This window comes from Erinaceus europaeus, chromosome 19 (assembly GCF_950295315.1).
Source record: "Erinaceus europaeus chromosome 19, mEriEur2.1, whole genome shotgun sequence".
NCBI classification, from domain to species: domain Eukaryota; kingdom Metazoa; phylum Chordata; class Mammalia; order Eulipotyphla; family Erinaceidae; genus Erinaceus; species Erinaceus europaeus.
Genome location: NC_080180.1, coordinates 41,771,904 through 41,794,547, shown reverse-complemented (window position 1 = coordinate 41,794,547; position 22,644 = coordinate 41,771,904). Strand labels below are relative to the sequence as shown.

Here is a 22,644-nt window from a genome sequence, read left to right as displayed (position 1 = left end):
TGATTAAAACCTAGATAAAATTACAACATAAGTGAAATGTGTTCATTTATAGATTAATTTCCTATTTGAATTCACACTACTATAGTCATATATAGTGTATAGTATGTCAGTATATTATGTTAGAATATATAGTATACACATAGTATATAATGTATGATCATAAATTATTTGTTTCTTCTTCAGGTTGTTGGAGATTTAAACAAATACTTGTAAAGTCCTTAAACCAATGCTTGATATGAAGATATGTGAGATCAAAATATAATATATACAAATACTATATGCCTCTACTAGAAAATGTTGAGGCGATATATCAAAATAGAAAATAAGTAACATTCTGGGAGTTGGTACAGTGGATTAAGTGTTGGATTCTCAAGCATGAGTGCCCAGGCTCAATCCATGGCATCATGTATAGGGTGATACTCTGGTTCTATTTTTTTTATATAATATATAGTTAAAGAAAACTTAGTGTTCTCTGCCCTACATTTCTGATCTAGCGTTCCTGAAACCCTATTTAACATGAGTAGATATTCTTGAATAGATGAAACTTAAATCTCTAAGTAAGTTAGCAAATGAGGATTGATGGCTAAAAAGGTAAGGTTATCTATCACTTTCGGCCAGAGACTTTCAGTCTTCCCTCCCCACCCATCTCTTTAAAAGGGAAAAAAGTAAAAAACAATATTAATTATTTATCATAACCATATCATAACCATGAAGCCCCCATAAAATTCAGTTTACAGGGTCTGGAGAGCTTCGTGTGACATAAACACTTTTTCCTTCAGGGCAGGGGACCCAAAGAGACAAAAGCCCCTATGTTGGGGACACTCTTGGACCTAATACTCTCTTTACCTAGCTGCCTATTTTGTATTTTCTACCACAGTTTTTGATAAACTAGTGTTAGTGTTTCTCTGAGTTCTGTGAACTATTCTAGTAAATTAACGGAGCCCGAGGAAGTATCTTTGAAACTTCCAATTTTTTTTTTTTGTCAGTTGCATAAGTGATAACCTCAGGTTGTGACTGTTATCTGAGGTGGATCAGTATTGTGGCACTGAACTGTTTGTTCATTTGTAGAAACTGATGCAACATCTAAGTGGACAGTATCAGAATTTATCTGACCTGTAGTATAGCCAGATGGTACTATGGAGAATAGCCTGTTGGATGTGTCAAGGAACACCCCCACACACACACAGGCACACCTGCACACACAGAGAAACAAAACAATCTAGAGCATCTATATAAGTCACCCCAAGCTTTCAATGAATTTGATTAACCAAATCAAAGTTTTATTTGCCAAACTAAGTACAATATTCACAATAGCTTTGTGTACTAAGTAATAAAGTGGTATTACTTCAGCCATATTTCAAGGTATCTTCCTAGTGTCCATTCTGTTTGGCAAAGTTAAGTGCCAACCACACTTTTATTCTAAATAAACATTTTGTCTAACTTATTCCATGCCCAGAGTGATGAGAAGTGATTGTAATTAAACTGCAGTTATAGGACTCTATTCTTTACAAATATCTTGAGAAAAATTCAGTCTGGCTAAAACTAAGCTAAAACAATTTCATTACTGGAATCTTTTAACTAAGAGACACAGATGGAAGCTGAATATTAGTGTTAGGAAGTTAAATAAAACTATGTAACATATTGGCAGGTGTAGAGATGGTTGGGGAAATCTATTTTAGTCTGTGAATTTCTGGTAACTAGAATAGGATATATTTGGATAGTAGAGTGGTGTATTATAATAAAGCAGAAGTAACAATCATATGACTCCAGAAATAGTTGGAAAATATGGCTGTTGACTCTGCTCAGATATAATTCGCTCTCACTGCTTCAGCTCTTCCTCAGTTATTATCTTTTACCAAGGTCAGCTATGACCTTATTCTTTTAAATAGTGATTATTTTTCAGTCTTCATATCAATCACAGCAACATTTACTTCAGCTCACAGTTTTGTCTCCAATGAAACATTTATTTTCTTACCTAGCTTCCCTGATAACTACGTTCTCTCTTTTTCCTTTATTTAGTAATGTTAATTGTGTATATATCTCCTTTCCTTCTTCCTCCACTTCCTGAAGCCAGAGTAAAACAGAGTTTTATCCTTATCTCTGTATGCTTCCTAATGTCCTCAAGTTATCTAGATTATATCAATCACAGTCTCTGAATATTCTCTCTTTATTAAAATAATTACTCAGGAGTCGGGCGGTAGCACAGCGGGTTAAGTGCAAGTGGTGTGAAGTGCAAGGACAGGCATAAGGATCCGGGTTTGAGCCCCAGGCTCTCCACCTGCAGGGGAGTTGCTTCACAGGCAGTGAAGCTGGTCTGCAGGTGTCTCTCTTTCTCTCCCCCTCTCTGTCTTCCCCTCCTCTCAATTTCTCTCTGTCCTATCCAACAATGATGACATCAATAATGGCAATAATAATAACCACAACAATGATAAAACAACAAGGGCAACAAAAAGGAAAATAAATTAAAAAAATAAAAATGAAATAATTACTAAATGCATATTTACTGCACAATCTCTCCCTAACTTCCTGGCACAAGTCCAACAGCATAAGTGGAATTTTTCACTAATTTGTCTAAAAATCACAACATAAATTTAACTATGTTTATATATAGCAGCATGATTTGCAATAGCTAAAACCTTGAAGCAACCTAAGTGTCCAACAACACATGAGTAACTAAGAAAATTGTAGTATGGGTACACAATGGGATGTTATTCAGCTATTGTCAGGGTCTCTGGCAGGTGATCTCCAGGGGAAAGGTAGTGGACTGGTTCTTTCTAGAGTAAAGACACCGGGGAACCCTTCAGCGTGCTCAGAACTCATTTATTAGCAGGTGGACATGAGTTAAATAGAAAACCAAACAAAGGGAATTATTATTGAAATATGTCAGAAATTACAGGTGTCTTAAAGGCCGGCTTGTCCCTATGGTAGGGGGCTGGTATGACAAGAATTGATGCAGATACATAAAGGTCAAGATAATTAGTCTCCTGATGCAGGCATTTAATTACCCAAAAGCATTTGAGGGGAGGAGAGGGGTTGAACCAGTTAAGGCAAAATAGAAGATAAGCAAGGTTTGATGCAAATTGAGGACATCAAAGGGCACTGCTAGGAGTATGTGATAAGGTATGTTCTCCTCTGTGAACTTAAGTGAATCTTAAAGTAGGCGGCCATATGGCCTGCAGTTAATGGAGGGAAGTATTGGGGTTTCTGTGGGCCTGAGAGTCAAGAAGGAAAGAGCTAAGTCTGAGTTTCCCCCCTTTTGCTCACCTTGGTTGAGAGAGACTCACCAAGAGATTATGTTCTCAGACCTCCATCCAAGGATGGGGGTAGTTCTCCCTAAGCTCTATCGGGCTTACACATAGTCCCAACAAGCTATTAAGAATAATAAATTCACCTTATTCACTTCATCTTGGATGGGAATCATGTTAAGTGAGACAATTCAGAAAGAGAAGGATGAATATGGGAAATTATTTATGTGCTATTCACAAATATATTTCCACAGTTTTGCCTCTGAATTTCTTATACTCAGAATATTACTTAGCTCTGGCATAGTGTGGTGCCTGGGGCAGAATGTGATGCCTCTGAGACTTCAGTCATGAAACATAAGAGTCTTATCCTCCAACTCTAAGATAGCTCTCTGATCCTACAAGTTATTTTTGTATGCTATAGTTATGAATACAATTTGGATACACACATATACATATACAGCATATGTATATACACACATTATATATATATATTAAGGTTATCATCATATAGAATTTTGATATTATTTCTACATTTTGTGATATTTAGCACAATCTGGTCTGGTGAATGAATTAATAAAAGAAATTTGGTGATCCCAATATTCATTGCAGAATTCTTTGTAATAGTCAAGATGTAGAAACAATCCAAATATTCAAAGACAGATGAGTGGTTAAGAAAGCTGCAATAGATATAAACAATGGAATGTTAATCATCTGTAAGAAATAATGAAAAGGTACAGGTGGTAGTGCACCCAATTGAGCACACATGCTACTATGCACCAGGAAGCTGGTTCAATCGCCTGGTCCACACCCGTAGAACAGAAGCTTCAGTGGTGGTGAAGCAGTGCTGCAAGTCTCTCTCTCTCTCTCTCTCCCCCTCTCTGTCTCTCCCTCTCCTCTCCATTTCTCTCTGTCTCTATCCAAAATAAATAAAAAAGTAATAGAAAATATAAAACAGTTGTATTAAAAATAAATGACGAAATGTTCTCTTTTGCTACAATCTGTATGGAACTTGAAGGTTGCAGTAGATCCAAAGACTTTAAAATGGGAATCAGGAAAGGATTTAACAGGATTTTTTTGAGCCCAGTGTCCTATGGTGGTAGAAGATGACAAGTTGTCGGACAGTGTGCTGTACTGACACCTATCATGAGGCAATAAGAAACTAGGACCTTGCCCTCTTCTTCTTCTAGTGTTTGCCCTTCTTCCGTAGCCAGTCAACAGCGTCAGGTTGATCCTGATGTAAAGTTTCAAGACCTCCTTTGAATCTGGAGAGGTGGCAGTCATTGACTATGTGGGTCATAGTCTGTCTGTAGCCGCAGGGGCAGTTCGGGTCGTCTCTGGCTCCCCAGCGATGGAACATAGCGGCGCACCGGCCATGGCCTGTCCGATAGCGATTGAGGAGGGCCCAATCATAACATGCTAGGTCAAAGCCGGGTTGACACTTGCAGGGGTCTGTGATGAGGTGTTTGTTCTTTACCTCAGCTGACTGACAACTCTGTTTCCAAGAGTCTGGAACAAGATTCTTCCCACATAAAGACCCCTAATTTTGTCTGCTGTATTTCTACCTTTGGATTCTTGGTTATTAAACAGTTTGTTCTGCTTTATATCTTAATGCTTTTCAGCTCCCAAGTTGCAGATGCTACCATGGAACCAACCTAACTTCACTGGGCAGATGACCTCACCAATGTGTTTGGAACCTCACCTTTCCAGAGCCCTATCCCATCAGCGAATGATAGAAACATACTGGGGGTATGGATCGACCTGTCAACATACATGTTCAGCAGAGAAGTAATTACAGAAGCCAAACCTCTCACTTTCTGCATTCCATAAATAATTTTGGTCCATATACCCAGAGGGATAAAAAAAATGGGGAAAATTCCAATGGAGAGGATGGACTATGGAACTCTGGTGGAGGGAATTGTATGAAATTGTACCTCTCTTGTCCTACAATTATGTCAATCATCAGTAAATCACTAATAAAAAGAGAAATAAAATATAAAAAAGAATTAACTATTCACATGTGACTACTCTCTAGTAACTTGTAATTTCCCAGAATAATATGGTATTTTTTTTTTCTTTTTCACCTCCAAGGTTATTGTTGGGTATTGGTACTTGCACTATGAATCTACTGATCCTGGCAGCCATCTTTTTCCCATTGTTGTTGCTGCTGTTGTTGTTGTTGGATAGGTTAGAGAAAAATTGAGAGAGTAGGGGTAGACAGAGAAGGGGAGAGAAAGACAGATGCCTGCAGACCTGCTTCACCTTGTGAAGTGAGCCCCCTGCAGGTGCAGAGGCAGAAACAGTATCCTTGCTCATGTCCTTGCACTTTGCATTATGTGCACTTAACCTTGTGTGCTATCACCCGGTCCCTAATAATATAGTATTTACAAAAAATGACTTGGTGATCATTGGTGCATTCTTTAGACGTGGTCAAGATGAAAAGTACAAACAATTATTTAATCACAACTCATTGAAGAGGAATTTAAAAAGGAATTTTTACAAGCCACTAAGAATTTATATATTACATGATAAATACATAAAGCACACACTTAAAATGATAATTACATAAAGAAGTACATGATTTATGTTATGTCTACCTGAACAGAGGAGGAATATTTATTGATACCATAGAATGATAATTGGTAGCTAGAAAACAAAATGGCTTGAACTAAATTGATTGCATATTATTGATTAAATTCATAATCATTTGTATTAATTAAACTGAAGTGTCTTCAACTTTGCCTAACCAGTGTTCAAAGAGCAGGAATGTATCAATGTAAATCTTTTGCATTGTATAAGAAAGTGGCAAATATTTGTTTCAAATATTTCTTCAAATAATACCTAAATTGCAAATTCAAAATCTTATTATACACATGTGTTTCATTACTTTTTATCATTTGTGGGTTTTAAAATGTTCCCTGAAGCACCCACAAGCATCCTTGGGCACCCATCAGAAAGGATTTTAAAAGTGACATAAAGATCAGACTAATAAGGAACAATTTTCAACTGCGTTTTGAACATTTTCTCTGAAAATGCATGTTGAATTTAATCACTGGAAAAGTTTTCATACTGATTTTCAACAGAATAAAAAAATCTACTACACTTAAAAGTAATTTTATAAAAATTGTTCTTCACTTTGTGAGTTAAGAGAAATAGCATTCTCGTCCTTCAAAAATAAGGTACTGAAAAAATGAATAACATAGGTGAAGGTATCAGTGAGGGGAACTCATACAATATTTAATCAGGCAAAAGAGAGAAAGAGCATTATTTGAACTAATAAAATATTTTGTCATGCTGAATGCTGTGCTCATAGCTATTAATGGAATATTATTATATATCCAAGAAAACATGCAGCATAGTAATGAACTAAGATAGGCAATTTGTAATTGAAACTGAAAGAAATGATATAGAACATAATATTCAAAAGAGTTTGATTTAGTTCATAAGTCACAGATGGGTGAAATTTTTTTTACAAGTTAAAGTTTCCACAAATAGTACAAAATAAAATTTGTATTAATGTGTATTCTCTCACATACATACATATTCTTTTGATATTTTAATATAATTATCAAGTATTCATTAGTATCTAAAATTTTCCTCTTAAATATTGTTTTTCATATTGCTTCTAAGCATCTATCTACCATCTATCTATAAATGAAAAATTTATTAAGGTCCAGGGAAATAATTCAGCCATCCAGAGAACAGAAATGTCATGCCTGAAGCCCCAGGAAGCCAAAGTTCAATGTCCAGTATTGTTTTAGCTGAGCAGTGCTCTAGTCTTTTTCTACCCCCACAATAAGTAAATATTACATAATATATATATTAGTGCCTATAGTTGGAATCCTCTATAGTTTTTGAAAACCAGGTAGAAACAAGTATTTTTATATGAACTTAATAAATATTTTTAGTGTTCACATTACATTTATTTATTTATTTTCACATCAGCGCACCTTTTAGCTCTGGCTTATGGTGAAGTTGGGAATTAAATTTGAGCCTCAGAGATTCAGGCATAAAAGTCTTTTGCATAGTCACTATGCTATATCTTTGTCCCATTACACTGATTTCTAATCCATATTATATAGTAGGTGATACATAGGATTTTGCATTCCATATTTTGATCAGACAAAAGAATGCAAGAAAAAGTAAATAAAATAAAATACCCTTAACTTTAATTAAATTATAAATGTGAATTAAAAGTTTAATTAAATGCTAACTAGTTGCTTTAATGTCCATACATAGAGTTTTAATATAGATCAATCAAAATTTAGGGATTAATCACATTGGTTTTCATGTTGTGTGTACAGAAAGAGTTCAAAGGAGTGGGAACCAAAGAATTTGAATGCTACATATCAGCACTCTTGTCTACAAATAATTAATGTATCTTTATTCTTTTACAACTTAACTTTGCCACCAACCTGCAATTTCATTTGGTTAATACTGATTAAAAATATAAAATAACATATACATCTAGAAATAATTTTCCAAAGCAAATATGCTTATTAAGGTTTCTGTTATTCATAAAATAAAGCAAGTCTACTTAAATATAACATAGGCACTTTATGGGGGTAGCCTTAAAATCAAATGTGGATCAACATGTGCATTTACTAATGTGTTTTGAAATATTATTGGCAGCCTGGTTTTTTTTAAATATTTATTTTATTTATTTATTCCCTTTTGTTGCCCTTATTGTTTTCTTGTTGTAGTTATTATTGTTGTTGTTGTTGTTGGACAGGACAGAGAGAAATGGAGAGAGGAGGGGAAGACAGAGAGGGAGGAGAGAAAGATATACACCTGCAGACCTGCGTCACCGCCTGTGAAGCGACTCCCCTACAGGTGGGGAACCGGGATCCTTATGCTGGTCCTTGTGCTTTGCGCCACCTGCGCTTAACCCGCTGCGCTACAGCCCGACTCCCTTGGCAGCCTGATTTTATGCCCAAAGTTTTACAGGCTCCACCTTTCTTTTAAAAAATTAAGTTAAAGAACCAGTTTTTTAAAAAAGGAATAAGCTTTTCAGATTATACGAACAAAAAGAAAACCATACCATGCCTCATTCAAATCACACACACAAAGATAAAAAGACTATTTCTCAAGTTGTTATTGTTTGTGATGCACGTTTAAGTGCATAGAACGTTTGTCTTTATAGCAGTTTTATTCTCAGCACAGTAAATGGCAAAAGGGTCTCTGTTCAATTGACTTTCTCATAAAAGGTTTAATTCCCTATTCATTTTGACATGGGTTATATCTTCAGCTTCTTACTATACCTTCCATCTAGACTCTAAGTAAATTATCTTGTGTATGGCAGAATAGCCTGGTGTTAGGTTGAAGAAATCCTGTCTTGTTCTAAGTAATGGCATGGATTGTAGCAGTTAGGAAGCAATTGGAGTGAGGAAGATACTGTGAAATGACTTTACTTCAAAATTATCAGGTTGCTTAGCTAGGCAGATTTTATGGTATATCACCAAAGTATTTGATGCTAGTAAAAAAACTAAAACAGATAACCTAGAAGATTAGGTGTTTTTATTTTTTTCATGATCAAGTCACTGGAATTGGAAATAAGTCATTATAATATTGCATTCATAGGTACATATTTTATCTATAGTGCCACAAATCATACATTACTAAAATATTTTAGTGAGTGTATGTCTATATTCAATAGTGACTAGACTCTGAACATACTACAGAATATAGAAGCTTTAAAATATTTACTACAGGGGCCATGTGGTGGCACATCTGGGTAAGCACACATACTGTAATGCACGAGGACCTGGATTTAAGTCCCTGGTCCCCACCTGCAGAAGGAAAGGTGAAAGAGTGATGAAGAGCTACAGATCTGTCTGTCTGTCTGTCTGTCTCTCTCTCTCTCTGTCTCTCTTTCTCCCTCTCTTCCTCTCCCATTCTCTCCCTCTCTTTCTCCCTCCTCCCTCCCTCTCTACCTCCCTCTCAATTTCTCTCTGTCTCTACCCAATAATCAATAAATAAAACTTAAAGAAAATAGAGAAACCTAAAAATACCTACTACAAATGATAGAATATATATAACTGTTAGTATAGATACAATTAAAAAATGGAAGATAGGTATCAATGTGAAAATATAAAATAGATAGACATTTTACTGGATTAGTAATCTTAATTTCAAAACAATGAATTAATCACACAACTGGTGAAATAATTTTAGTGCTTCTAAATGTAAATACCAAATAAAACTCTAACTTAACATGTGACTCAAGTAGAACATACAGTGCAAATAGTTAATAAATTATGTGGATCCTACTTTCTTTAAAACTACTGTATTTTGCAATATTTTCTAATACTTTCTATTACATTTTGTAAGATAATTGTACAGGCACATGGATATCCAAGGCATGTTACAGTTAGCTCCCACATGACATTTCCTTGTTTCTACCAATGATACCATTTTGCAAAAATTATAGTGTAGTAATCAGTATATAAATTTTGATATTAACCACTATGTTAGCCAAATTAACTGTCTTACAACCACTTTTCTGTGCATGTGCACACAGAAGTATACATTTAATTCTATTTGATGTACGAGCTATATAAATATCTATATTCATTATCACATCCAAGATGCAGAGTAGAAAAGATCTACTATGTCATAGGAAGTAATAATAATGGAGGCCAGATGGTGGTGCATCCAGTTGAGTGCACATATTACCGAGCGCAAGGACATAGGTTTGAGCCCTCGATCCTCACCTGAAGGGAGGTCACGAATGGTGAAGCAGGTCTGCAGGTGTCTCACTTTCTCTCCCTCTCTCTACCTTCCCGTTCTCTCTCAATTTCTCTCTGTCCAGTTTAACAAATATTTTAAAATAAATAAAAAGGAAAAACAGCTACCAGGAGTAGTGGATTCACAGTGCTGGCACTAAGCCTCAGCAATAATCCTGGTGGCAATAAAAAGAAATAAGAAAGAAGCTTTCCCACTCTCTATCCCTCTGGGAGCATGGACCCAGGGTCATTGTCGGTTGCAGAAGGTAGAAGGTCTGGCTTCTGTAATTGCTTCCCCGCTGAACATAGGCGTTGACTGGTCGGTCCATACTCCCAGCCTGTCTCTCTCTCTCTCCCTAGTAGGGTGGGTCTCTGGGGAAGCTGAGCTCCAGGACACATTGGTGGGGTCTTCAATCCAGGGAAGTCTGGCCAGCAGGGATAGAGAGGGATAGAGAATGGGAAAGCTATCGGGGGAGGGGGTGGGATATGGAGATTGGGTGGTGGGAATTGTGTGGAGTTGTACCCCTCCTACCCTATGGTTTTGTTAATTAATCCTTTCTTAAATAAAAAATAATAATAAAAAAAAAGAAATAAGAAAAAAAAGAAGGAAGGAAGGAAGGAAGGATAATTAATGAAACTTTTCTAGAGTTATCCAGTTAAAACACAATTTAGGTTTTTCAGGCTGTAAGATCTCTGTTACAAATACTCAACTCTTATAGTGCAAAAGTATCCAAAAACATATACTACAGAATTGTATTAAAATAAAAGTTCACCTAAAAAAATGATGAGCCTGAAGATAGGTAACCTAGCATGGTCTATACCTGGTCAGACTTACAGGCCACATGCAAACCTGGTATCACTAGGGAGTACCATGATACTAGGCAACAGTTCAATGCTGAGCTATTCTGTCTATCATCTGTCAGTCTATCTTTGTCACTTTCTATCTCTAGTTGAAATAAACATAATAGAAAATCAGTCTAGGAGCTATTAAGTTGAGCATGTATGTGGCTCCCAAGCCCCAAAATAAGGAGAGGCTTCAACCTGTCCTATAGATTCTTCCTATTGGTTCAATGTTTGTTTTTTTTAATTAACTTATTATTATTATAATCATCTCTCCTATTTTGATTTGTTTTTTTTCTCCCTTAGGCCATTATTAGAAACAACTTGGAGTATACCTAAAATATACTTCTCCAAAATGAAGACCTCAAATCTCATCTGCTATAGTCTTAACTTTAAGTCCCTTATTATTCAACAATTTGCTCTGCTTTATATCTTACTGCTTTTTCAGCCACCAAGTTGCAGATGCTACCATGAAACTAACCTTCCTTCCCTGGGCAGATGACCTTACTAATGTGTCCTGGAACCCCACCGCCCCAGACCCCTTCCCCACTATGAAAAGGTAGAAACAGGCTGGGGGTATGGAGCAACCTGTCAACGTCCATGTCCAGTATCCAATAGCACAGCTATATACAAGATACTGGGTACTGTACAGCAAACCATAACAAAAGGACTTTTCAAAGTTAACCCAATTACCAAATAATGTGATGATAACATTAACTATCCATTGTCTTTTTGAACCCTAAGACAGCAGGAACCTCACATCTCCAATATAGAGTCCCTACTTCCCCCAGTCCTGGAACCCTTGGATAGGGCCCACTTTCCCGTATGCCTCTCCCAATCCATACCAAATAATATTGCATCCGCCAATCACAACCTAACCAATGCAACGATTGCTACCTCAACATGCTTCACCTCAGACTGTGTCCAGAGACTTCACGTGTGGAATGACAACCCTTCAGCTTCATTACTCGGGTGAGACCTTTCCTTTTATAGTACACTCTAATTTCATCTCAGGTGGTTCACTTTCTAACAAAGTCCCATAACCTAGATATACACCAGTTTCTGTGAGAGAGAGCTTATGTTCACACGTATCCATAAACTACTGCAAAATATATACCTGAAAGCAGAAGTATACTAGAGTTTGCAGTGACTACCTCCCTAACACTTCCTCTCCACTATTCCAAGCTTTGGGTCCATGATTGCTCAACAATTTGTTTGGCTTCGTATGTTAACTCTCTTTTCAATCACCAGGTTCCAGATGCGATCAGGATGCTGGCCAGGATTCCCTGGATTGAAGACCCCACCAATGTGTCCTGGAGCTCAGCTTCCCCAGAGACACACCCTACTAGGGAAAGAGAGAGGCAGACTGGGAGTATGGACCAACCAGTCAACGCCCATGTTCAGCGGGGAAGCAATTACAGAAGCCAGACCTTCTACCTTCTGCAACCCTCAATGACCCTGGGTCCATGCTCCCAGAGGGATAGAGAATAGGAAAGCTAGCATGGGAGGGGGTGGGATATGGAGATTGGGTGGTGGGAATTGTGTGGAGTTATACCCCTCCTACCCTATGGTTTTGTCAATTTATCCTTTCTTAAATAAAAATAAATAAATAAAAAGAAACAATTAGAGAAGCCAGACCTCCCACCTTCTGCAACCCATAATGATCCTGGATCCATAATCTGAGAGCAAAGAATAGGAAATAGTCCAAAGGAGGTGATGGGATATGGAACTCTGGTGGTTGGAATTGTATGGAATTGTACCCCTCTTAATCTACAACCTTGTCAAACATTATTAAATCAATTAAAAAAAAAAGAAGCCACTGGCATTTCACAAAAAAATATAATTGACAAGCACAATAATTAATTCTAGCCAGCACGAGAATGTCAAGTATTCTGCTATTTAGAAACTTTTATGTCCAAATCTTGGCCAATCATTCTCTAATAAGATAGATTACCATCTTATTCTGCATTGCACCCTGCCTGCTGAAATAGTCCTTATCATTGAGAACTATGCTGTGTATTATGGAGAGGGGAGCACAGAACTTTGTGGTGGGTACACTATGGAACTATAATCTTATAATCTTGTGGACCACTATTAAACCACTGATGTAATTTAACGAGCAAATGATAATTTAATTAAAAATAGCAAAAACACTTTTTTGAGTTCTGTATGTATACTCATATATTGTATAAGCTATCCACAAATAAATATCCAAAATTTTTGAAACCTGTGAAATATATTAGCATTTGATAACTGATCCAGAGAATGTAAATGGAATTTTAATATTATGAATGATTGTGAACTATTTTGATGCAATTATAAATCTAATAAGTAAACTTAGTATATGTCTGAAAAGCAGCTGTTTTTCAAACCATCATTTTTATGAAGCACTTATATAAGAAGCATCATCCTTAGCTATATTCACCTACCTCCATATTGGTAACATGCACGCACACGCGCGCACATGCTCACACACACACACAAATATATTAACTTGCATTACATTTCACTATCTAACAATAAAACAGAATATAAACTATACCAGGTTTTCCCTATATGATATTTGATACACGTTTCCATATGATTTGCCATTGTGTTTTCAGTAGACAAATCTTCAATTAAGAAAATGAGTATAGATAAACTTAATAGCATATTGTTTTATAGTTTTATGTTATAATTCATGTATCACTGGAATAGTAACATTTCTACTATACCGTCTCAGGTAACATGACATCAAAATATAACTATAAGTTTTAAACACAAAATTTTCATAGTCCAATTTAGCTATTTGCATGATAGATATGAAGTAATAGGAAAATAAACTGAATTTGAAACAAAGGAACAATTATTCTCTGTGTACAAGGAGATAGATTCATATAATAAAATAATTAAAAATAATAACCTTTACATGTATCCTAAGTGTTCATTGTTTGCTACACTATATCATTCTATGTCATCTACAATTTTAGCTAAAAATTTAAATTTCATATATGCTTCTAAGTGTATATAAATTTCAGCAAATGAAACACAGACCTACTACATATTAGATATCTGGTTAATCACTAAGTTATTCACATCATAGATGGTCTACATACTTAGTACTTTATAATTCTAGTCTGTATTATATCTATTGATAATAAAATGTTCTTCTCTATTTATAAACAAATAATTTCAGTGGTCTAGGAGGTGGTGCAGTCTAGTGGCTAAGGCACTAGACTCTCAAGCATGAGGTCCTGAGTTCAATTTCCAGCAGCATATGTACCACAGTGATGTCTGGTTCTTTCTCTCTATCTCTTTCTCCTATCTTTCTCATTAATAAATAAATAAAATAGTTTTTTAAAAACCAAATAATTTCATAAGTAAATGACATTAAAATAATTTTTCAAAGTAGGAATTGAGTGACACTTTCCCACAAAAGATGATTAATGAGGTCAAGTCTCATGATAGTAATACCAATAACTTTAGAATTTAAAATATCACCATCTCATATTTTATTTGATTTTAGCATGAGTTTTTCCATAGACATTACAGTGGTCAATTTATAGGTTCCATGTAAGTTGGAATTTGCCATGCAAACTGAAGCCATCATTTTTATTCAGAAAGAAATGAGTTGTTTTCATAGCATGGGTTGGCATTCTCTGTCCCTTCAATTCCACCCCAGGTGCTTTTCACTGGGTGGATTTGGAATGTTGACTGAATTGGCTACCCTTTGTCCCTAAGATTACTGCCATGATCAGGAAGCCATATGGTGCAATGCTGTAAGCTATATTAAATTCTGAGTCATATATTGGCAGGTTTCATTCTTATAACTGAATTTCAGAATCCTATCTGTGTAAATTCCTAGACCCTTTCTGCTTATTGGTGTAACTAAACAAAACTCACATCATTTTTGCCTTTCCCTTTCGCATACTTGCCTAATATAAAATCATGCTTGAGCGTAAACTTACAAGCACTAAACAAAGAGAGCAGAAATAGGGGACTCTTGAGGTTCACCCAGTATTTACCTTTAAAGAAGCAATCTTCGTTATGCACGATGGTGATCTTTTGTTTTTTCAGGCATGCAGCTCTGTGTACTTCACAGTGATTTTCGTAGAATTCTCCGTCAGATCCACACACCGGTTTGTAGTGCCGTTTGCAAATATTCATGCAAACACATTCTGCTTGTCCTGTCTGTCTGCTGATAACACAGTGTCTTCCCAAACCACAGTATTTATTTTCACAAGATCCCAAAGGTCCGTCTTGCATCAGAAATCCTAAAGATAAACAAGAGAACACTTGTTGAGATTCATTTGTCCAAACAACTTGTATATGCAAGTAGAAGTCCAAATAGATGAAAAATACTGCAGTTATTGTTCTCACTGTAGAATGGACTTGGATCAAAACAACTTATCTTCTTTCCCAAAGTACCTCAATATCATTTCCCTCCTTTCTCAACTTGTACATTCTTATATCTCCCCCAATGAGTGATGTCCTTCAGGACAAGTTCTCTAAATTAAACTCTTCGTTCAAATCCTGGTGACTTATAGATTTATGTTCATGGATAAATGGCTTCCTTTTGCAAAATAATTTCATCTGTAATATGGAGATGATAGCATAGTTTTCCTCTAAGAGTTATACAAGATATTGTAAAAGAAAAGAAAAAAGTTTATGCTCAACACATAGCATATGATTAACAAGTATTGGATTTCAAATTAGCAGTTTTCTGAATAGAAAATGAGAGAGGAAAATGTGAAAAATTGTGATTTGAAACTTTCTTGGTGGGTTCTAACAGCGACCCTTTTTTTGTATTGAACTCGGCCACTTGACAACCATGGAATTATTTCATGACTAAATGGAAATGAAATACAGGGAAACTTTCATGTTATCACTTATTCAGATTAAAATATACATCAGAAATGCATAGGTGAACCCAGTTTTACACTAAAAATGAACTTCTTCAATATATTTCAGTCTAATTGATGAATAATTATAGTTCTATTAAAATGACTGCAGTTGGCATATCAATTACAATGTAAGTTTACAACTAACTTCATAGTGGTTCCATTTACAGTTGGTGGTTCCTATCGTTTTTCAGAAGATATAGCTTTTGTTTTCCCCAGAACTCTGGTTGGAAAGTAAAAACAACCTGAATGAGTATAAGAAGACTACATATATTTTTTTCAAACATATACTATACATATATATGTGCATATACATATATTTTTCATCAACACAATTTTTTCTTTCTATTATTAATTTTATTAGCAAGTTAATGGTTTACATTAGTCTTTAACACATAGGCACAGCTTCTCATCTCCCTTTGGCTGGTGTCTAGAAGACACAAGATCGCCATGTCCCTTCATCTTGTTCCTTTCCCTCAGTCCCCAGAGTTCTTTGCTTTAGTGCAATATGACATACTCAGTCCAAGTTTTACCTTATATTTTCCCTTATGGTTTCTTGTTCTTAAGTCTCACATATCATTCAGTATTGGTCTTTTTCTTTCTGGCTTGTCTCATTCAACATGATTCCTTCAAGTTCTTTAAGGTGATATTACAAAGCAAATGACCTCATCATTTTAAACATCTGCATAGCACTTCAGTGTGTGTGTGTGTGTGTGTGTGTGTGTGTGTGTGTGTGTGTGTGTATCACTTCATTAGCTATTCTGATGTCATTGGGCATCTGGTTTGCTTCCATGCTTGGACTGTTACAAACTTTGCTCCTTTGAACATTATGTGCATAAGTCTTTCAAGATAGGTATTTTTATTTTCCCTGGGTAAATCTCTAGGAGAGAAATTGCTGGGTCACAAGTTAGATCCATTCTTAGAGTTCTGATAAATCTGCTTTCCATAGAGGTTGGACTAAGTAAATTCCCACCACTAGAGTAAGAAAGTCTCTTTCTCCCCACAGCCTCTCCAACAGTTCATATTTCTGTGTTTTCTAATGTACCCCATTCTCACTGGTATAAAGTGATATCACACTGTTTTCATTTGTATTTCACTGATGATTAGTGAATTTAAGCATTTTTCATATGTCTGTCAACCATCTGGATCCCTTCTTTGGAGAAGATTCTGTTCAACACCCCCTCCCCCACATTTTTCATTGGGTTGTTTTTATATATATTTTCCCTTTTGTTGCTTTTTTATTGTTGTTGTAGTTATTATTGTTGTTCTCACTGATGCTGTCATTGTTAGATAGGATGGAGAGAAATGGAGAGAGGAGGAGAAGAAGACAGAGAGAGGGAGAGAAAGATAGACACCTGCAGATCTGCTTCTTTGCCTGTGAATAGTCCCCTGCAGGTGGGGAGCCAGGGGCTGGTGCTTTGCTCCACATGCAGTTAACCCTCTGTACTACTGCCTGACTCCCAGGGCACTTTCTTAATTGTTTTCTTAATTGTTGAGTTTGGTGAGCTCATTGTGTACTTATCAGTCCCCAGGTAGGGATTCTCTCCCACTCTGTGGGGGTTCCTTTTGTTATGTTAGTGATTCCCTTTGACACACAAGCTTTTCAATTTGATGAAGGCCCATTGGTCTATTTTTGCTAGGATACCAATCAGTGGAGATGTTGCAAAAAATTACATGGAAAAGTTCTCTGCCTATGTTTTCCACTAGGTATCTGACAGTTTCTCATCTAACTTTCCAAATCATGGGTCTGTTTGGAGTTAAATTTTGTACATAAAGGAATTTAGTGATCCAGTTTCATTCTTCTAAATGTATCAACTCAATTTTCCGAACACCATTTGTTGAATAGATTCTCCTTTTTCCACTGAATGTGTTGGACTCCTTGCCAATAATTAGTTGCCAATAAGTTTCAGGGCTCTCAATTCTTCCCAATGACCTGTGTGTCTATTTTAGTTCCAGTATAGGGCACTTTGATTATTTTGTATCTTCTGTTATTTTCTTTTGAGGAAGTTTGGAAGGGTCTTGATAGGGATTGCATTACATCTGGGTATAGTAAACATTTTGATGATAATAATTTTTCAAATCCATGATGTGATATTTTTCCATTTCTTGGTATTTTTTTTCCGACTTCCTTGAGATGTGTCCCCTAGTATAACAAGAAATTATTTTATAAAAAAGAAAGAAAGAAAGAGCAGAAGGAAGGAAGGAAATCAGGAAGGAAGGAAAGGAGGAAGGGAGGAAGGGAGGAAGGAGGGAAGGAAGGAAGGAAGGAAGGAAGGAAGGAAGGAAGGAAGGAAGGAAAGAAGAAAAGGGGATATTCAGAGGTTCTAAACTTTAGCCAGTAAATTTCTTGGGGAATATATTTAATTTTCAGCATATTGGGGGTCATTGGCTTGTATGACAGTTTTCCATCCTTTCATTTTGAGTCTGTGTTTTTCTTGTTGAGTTAGGTGGGTTTCCTGTAGACAGCATATTGTTGGGTTGTTTTCTGATCCATCTTCCTACTCTGTGCCTTTTAATAGGTGAATTCAGGCCATTGACATTTATTGATATCAAATATTGAAGATATTTTGACACTATTATTGTAGATTTTTAGAGTGTTGTGATCTATGGCCTATTTATGGTGGTGTGTTTATTGAAGACCTTTGAGAACTCCTTTCAGGGAAGGCTTGGTGATAGTTGACTCCTTGAACTTTTGCTTGTCTTAGAAGGTTTTTGTGCCTCCTTCAAGTCTGAATGACAGTCTAGCAGGATACAGTAATCTTGGTTGAAAGCCTTTCTCACTGAGCACTCGATAGATATCTTGCCATTCTCTTCTGGCCTGTAGTGTTTGTGTGGAGAAGTCTGCTGCTAATCTTATGGGTTTTCCTCTGTAGGTGACTCTTTGATTTTTCTCTTGCAGCCTTCAGGATCCTTTCTTTATCCTTATTCCTTTCCATTCTAAGTATGACATGTCTTGGTGTCTTTAAGTTTGGGTTAATTCTGTTTGGGACCCTCTGGGCTTCTTGAACCTTTACATCTTTTATGTTGTCTAGACTATAGAAGTTCTCAGCTATTATGTCCTGAATGCTTCTCTTCCTCTCCCTCTCTTTCTTTCTCTGGTAAGCCAATAATGTGTATATTGTTTCTTCTGAAGTCATCCCATAGGTCTCTGTTATTGTTTTCAGTATCTCTTAATCTCTTTTTGAAATCTCTTACTTCTTTTTTAGTTGTCTCTAATTTATCCTTGATTTTGCTAATTCTGCTTCAGCCTCATTTATTCTATTCTCTCTCCCCTCTATTGTTTTCTCGAGTTCATATATTTTGATGCCATGTTCTGATACTGCTCAGCTATTTCAGCTTTCAGCTCTCTAATAATCTTGAGATAATTAGTGTTTTCTTCCAGAGTCTCATTTGTTGTTTCTGCATTTCTGATGACAACTCTTTCAAATGATTTATTCACTCCTGTGATTATTTCCTTAACTAGTGTTTGGATGTTGACCTCATTATTTTGTGCTTAAATCTTTAGGGGGCTTTTAGCTGGACTCTTGTCCTGGTTCATTTCTCCAATATTTCTTCTTGTTGGTTTAACCATTTTATATATTATGTTATGAGTTTCCTCTCTCAGTACTTTTCAAATTACTGATCACTCTTGCCTGGATTGACTTGTGTCTAAGTAAGGTAATTAAAGGGCTCACAGTTGTAAAAATGCATGGTTGTTTCAATACTTTAATCCCTGATTTGGAGCACAGTGGTTTAAAAACTTCTTTTGTTCTTTTTCTTCCCTGTAGGCTATGGGAGCCTGAGGGCTTTTAAAATATAAGTAGGCTTCTTAGCATAAACATAGACTCCTGACCAAGAGATAAAGCAGGATGGGGCAGAGAAATTCCAGTGGTTATGCAAAGAGACTTTCATAGCCCCACTGCTAGGCCACGAACATATAGATCTTCTCCTGATTTTCCTGTTTAGTTCTCTGTCCCCTGGTGTCAGCACAGGGCCTCCTTGTTGCTGCTCCAGATTCTGAGGACAGTAGCAATGGAGACTCACTGTTGCATTTGTTGAATCTTAGGGGAGTCCTCTCCTCCCTTCAGCAGTCTTTTTGTTGGTGAAACAGATTGGAAGTGGTATCTCAACTGGTAAACTGCTGGAGTGTTACCAGTCACTTAATCTCTCCCTAGGCTCCTCTCTGTCCATGAACCATATGTGTTTGTGCTCACTGGTGATTTGGTGGGTTCCTGAAGTCATTCTAGTCCTGTCTTGTTGCGGTACCAGGTGGTCTCCTTTGGTATTCCTAGTTGACACAGGAGACGAGAGGAGAGAAACACAGTTGCTGCTGCTCCATAACCCCACCTCCCATTTTACCAGTTTTCGGCCACCAAGTTGCATATGCTACTATGATTCCATCCAGATTTCCCTGGGCAGATGACCTCAACTCAACTGTCCAAAGGTCTACTCAATTAGGGAAAGACAGAAACAGGTTCAAGGTATGGATCAGCCTGCCAATGCCCATGTCCAGCAGAGAAGCAATTACATAAGCCAGACATTCCACCTTTCTGCACCCCAGAAAGAATTTTGGTCCATACCCTAGAGTGAGAGAAATGTTAGGAAAAGATGTTCAAAGAGCTCTCACCTCTAATTCTATCAGGACTCAGAGAGAGAACAGGAAAAAAGGAAGGACAATTGGAAGCAGTAATATAAGTGTGACTTAGAAAACAAGACAGAAATAGAAAAAAAATGGGCAATTATATATAAGTATCGGTAATTCTAGAAATAATATTTAATGCATATCTTTGACCTTAGGAAAGCTACTACAGTTTCCAGTGGAGGGGATAGGAACACCTCTGGTGGTGGGAATGGAGTGGAATTATAACCCTGTTATCTCATAATTTTGTAAATCAATTTAAATCACTAATAACATTTCAAAAAGAATGAATCTACAGATTCTTATTCATGATAATTTCATATTTCAGTCACAAATTAAGGTTACTCAAAAAGTCAATACAATTTTCTTTTTCAAGGAGGAATGATACATCTAATTTAGTAAGTATCTTTCCAGGATTCACTTCTCTTAATTTTTTTTCTCTTAAATTATGTATGTCAGTTCAGATATTAGTTTTAGAATATTGGCCATTTTCTTGAAATTAATGAACTATTCTTTACTAGCTAGAAGCTATATATTGCCTATTTTACTTAATTAAAAGTAAGTAAAATCTAACCAATTCATATGCAATCCTAAAAGAAAACTCCTATTATATAAATGAAGTTAGAACATATCCTTTCTGATGGTAATTATCCATGACTAATGTTGAACTTAAGTTTTAGCTGAGATTAGATCAATGTAATCTGATCAACATGTCAAAGATTTCTTTTAAGTACATTGAGTCAGATAGCACACAAATGAATTTTAATCAAGGATATCTACTGTTATCTCATGACATGACAAAATATCAAAATATCAACTTGTTTCCAAAAAAATGTATTTTACATTTAGCAAGTACATCATTTTACAAGCTTTATCTCATTAAAGAATTTAAAAAATCCTCAGATTTAAAATAAAGCTGATACAATAAAGTGTTAAATGAAGAACAGAATTGAACTAGTGGTCAATTTTATGTAGTTTATATGTATAGTGATTTTCACTAATGCGCACATGAAAAATTCTGGAATTATAATGCAATGCTCCTTGATAAAAGTTTTAAAGATTGAAAGACTGCCAAAAGGTAAAATAAATCACATAATTCTAATGATATTCACTTCATATTCTCAGTTATGATGCATTTTTGTCAAATTATTTATACATTACATAGTTTATCAGACAGACAATATCTAGTGACTCTAAGTTGAAATAAATTTTAATAAAATATATTTTCATGTGTGAGGTGCTAAAGGACAGAGGGGAAGAATAGTCAGTAACACTTTTCAAGTAGCTTACAAAGGGCATATGTAAGATAGGATTCAAGTGTGAACAAATTGACAAAGACTTAGGGATACAGGAGGGCACAAAGATATGACATGACACCTCACTGACAGTCAATTACGTTTGAAGAATGGATTAGGAGTTTTAAAGTCTGATTTTAAGATAGGCAGTATGAAATAAAGACTGATGTTGGATTTAAAATAGCAATAGCAAAGAAAAGAAAATGTCAGCTCATCAAGAACTACCTTCCTCTGATGACAATATTGGAATATAAATATAATTGCCTAGCCTATGCCCTGATGTTTGTGGTGTTTCATCAAGATATATAATATTAAACTATGAAGTGTGTTATGTTAATTTTAGTTGGCAAAAAATAACAACAGATTTTTCATTAGAACTGGATTATAGTCTTGTTTATCTAAAAGATACTTGTCTGACCTCAGCCAGACTGCAATCCAGGTCTGATGTCCAACTGGCAAATAAAAACAACTAATAAATCATGTCATACTTAAATACTTTCATTTGGGCAGTAATATAATGGCTCTTGGTAAACTCTTTTCTAATAAAAGCCAATGTCTGAGAAATTTAAGTTGTAAATTTCTACAATTGCCTATTATTATTAAAAATTATTATTTTTATACTTATTGGATAGAGACAGCCTGAAATTTAGATGAATGAGAAGATAGGGAGAGAGACAGAGAGACACCTGCAGCCCTGGTTCACCACTCATGAAGCTTTTCCTTCTGCAGGTGGGGACTGGGGGCTTGAACCCAGGACTTTGTGCACTGTAACATGTGTGCTTAACTAGGTGCACCACCACCCAGCCTCCAATGCTATTATTTTAACTTCACTTGCATGAAACAATTAAATACTCAGTTCCCTAATTAAAATAATGTTTACATACTATAGAGATAGTCTCACATATACAAAATTATTTTAACTTTAGTTTTCTAAATTGCTAATACTTCTAATATTTTGTAATTGTTCATTTTATTTTAGTATCATATCATTAATGATTATAATGACCTTTATTTTTTTAACTAATTTTATTCTATTTTTTTAAT

General features: G+C 35.8%; 1 protein-coding gene across 1 annotated transcript in view; it reads right to left on the bottom strand.

The window, feature by feature from the left end:
* FSTL5 (follistatin like 5) overlaps positions 1-22,644 on the bottom strand; it is a 736,076-nt gene that overhangs the window by 428,515 nt on the left and 284,917 nt on the right. The window contains exon 4 of the mRNA XM_007529584.3: positions 14,812-15,060. Within this exon, the coding sequence (XP_007529646.1) occupies positions 14,812-15,060 (249 nt within the window). The remainder of the gene's footprint in view (positions 1-14,811; positions 15,061-22,644) is intronic.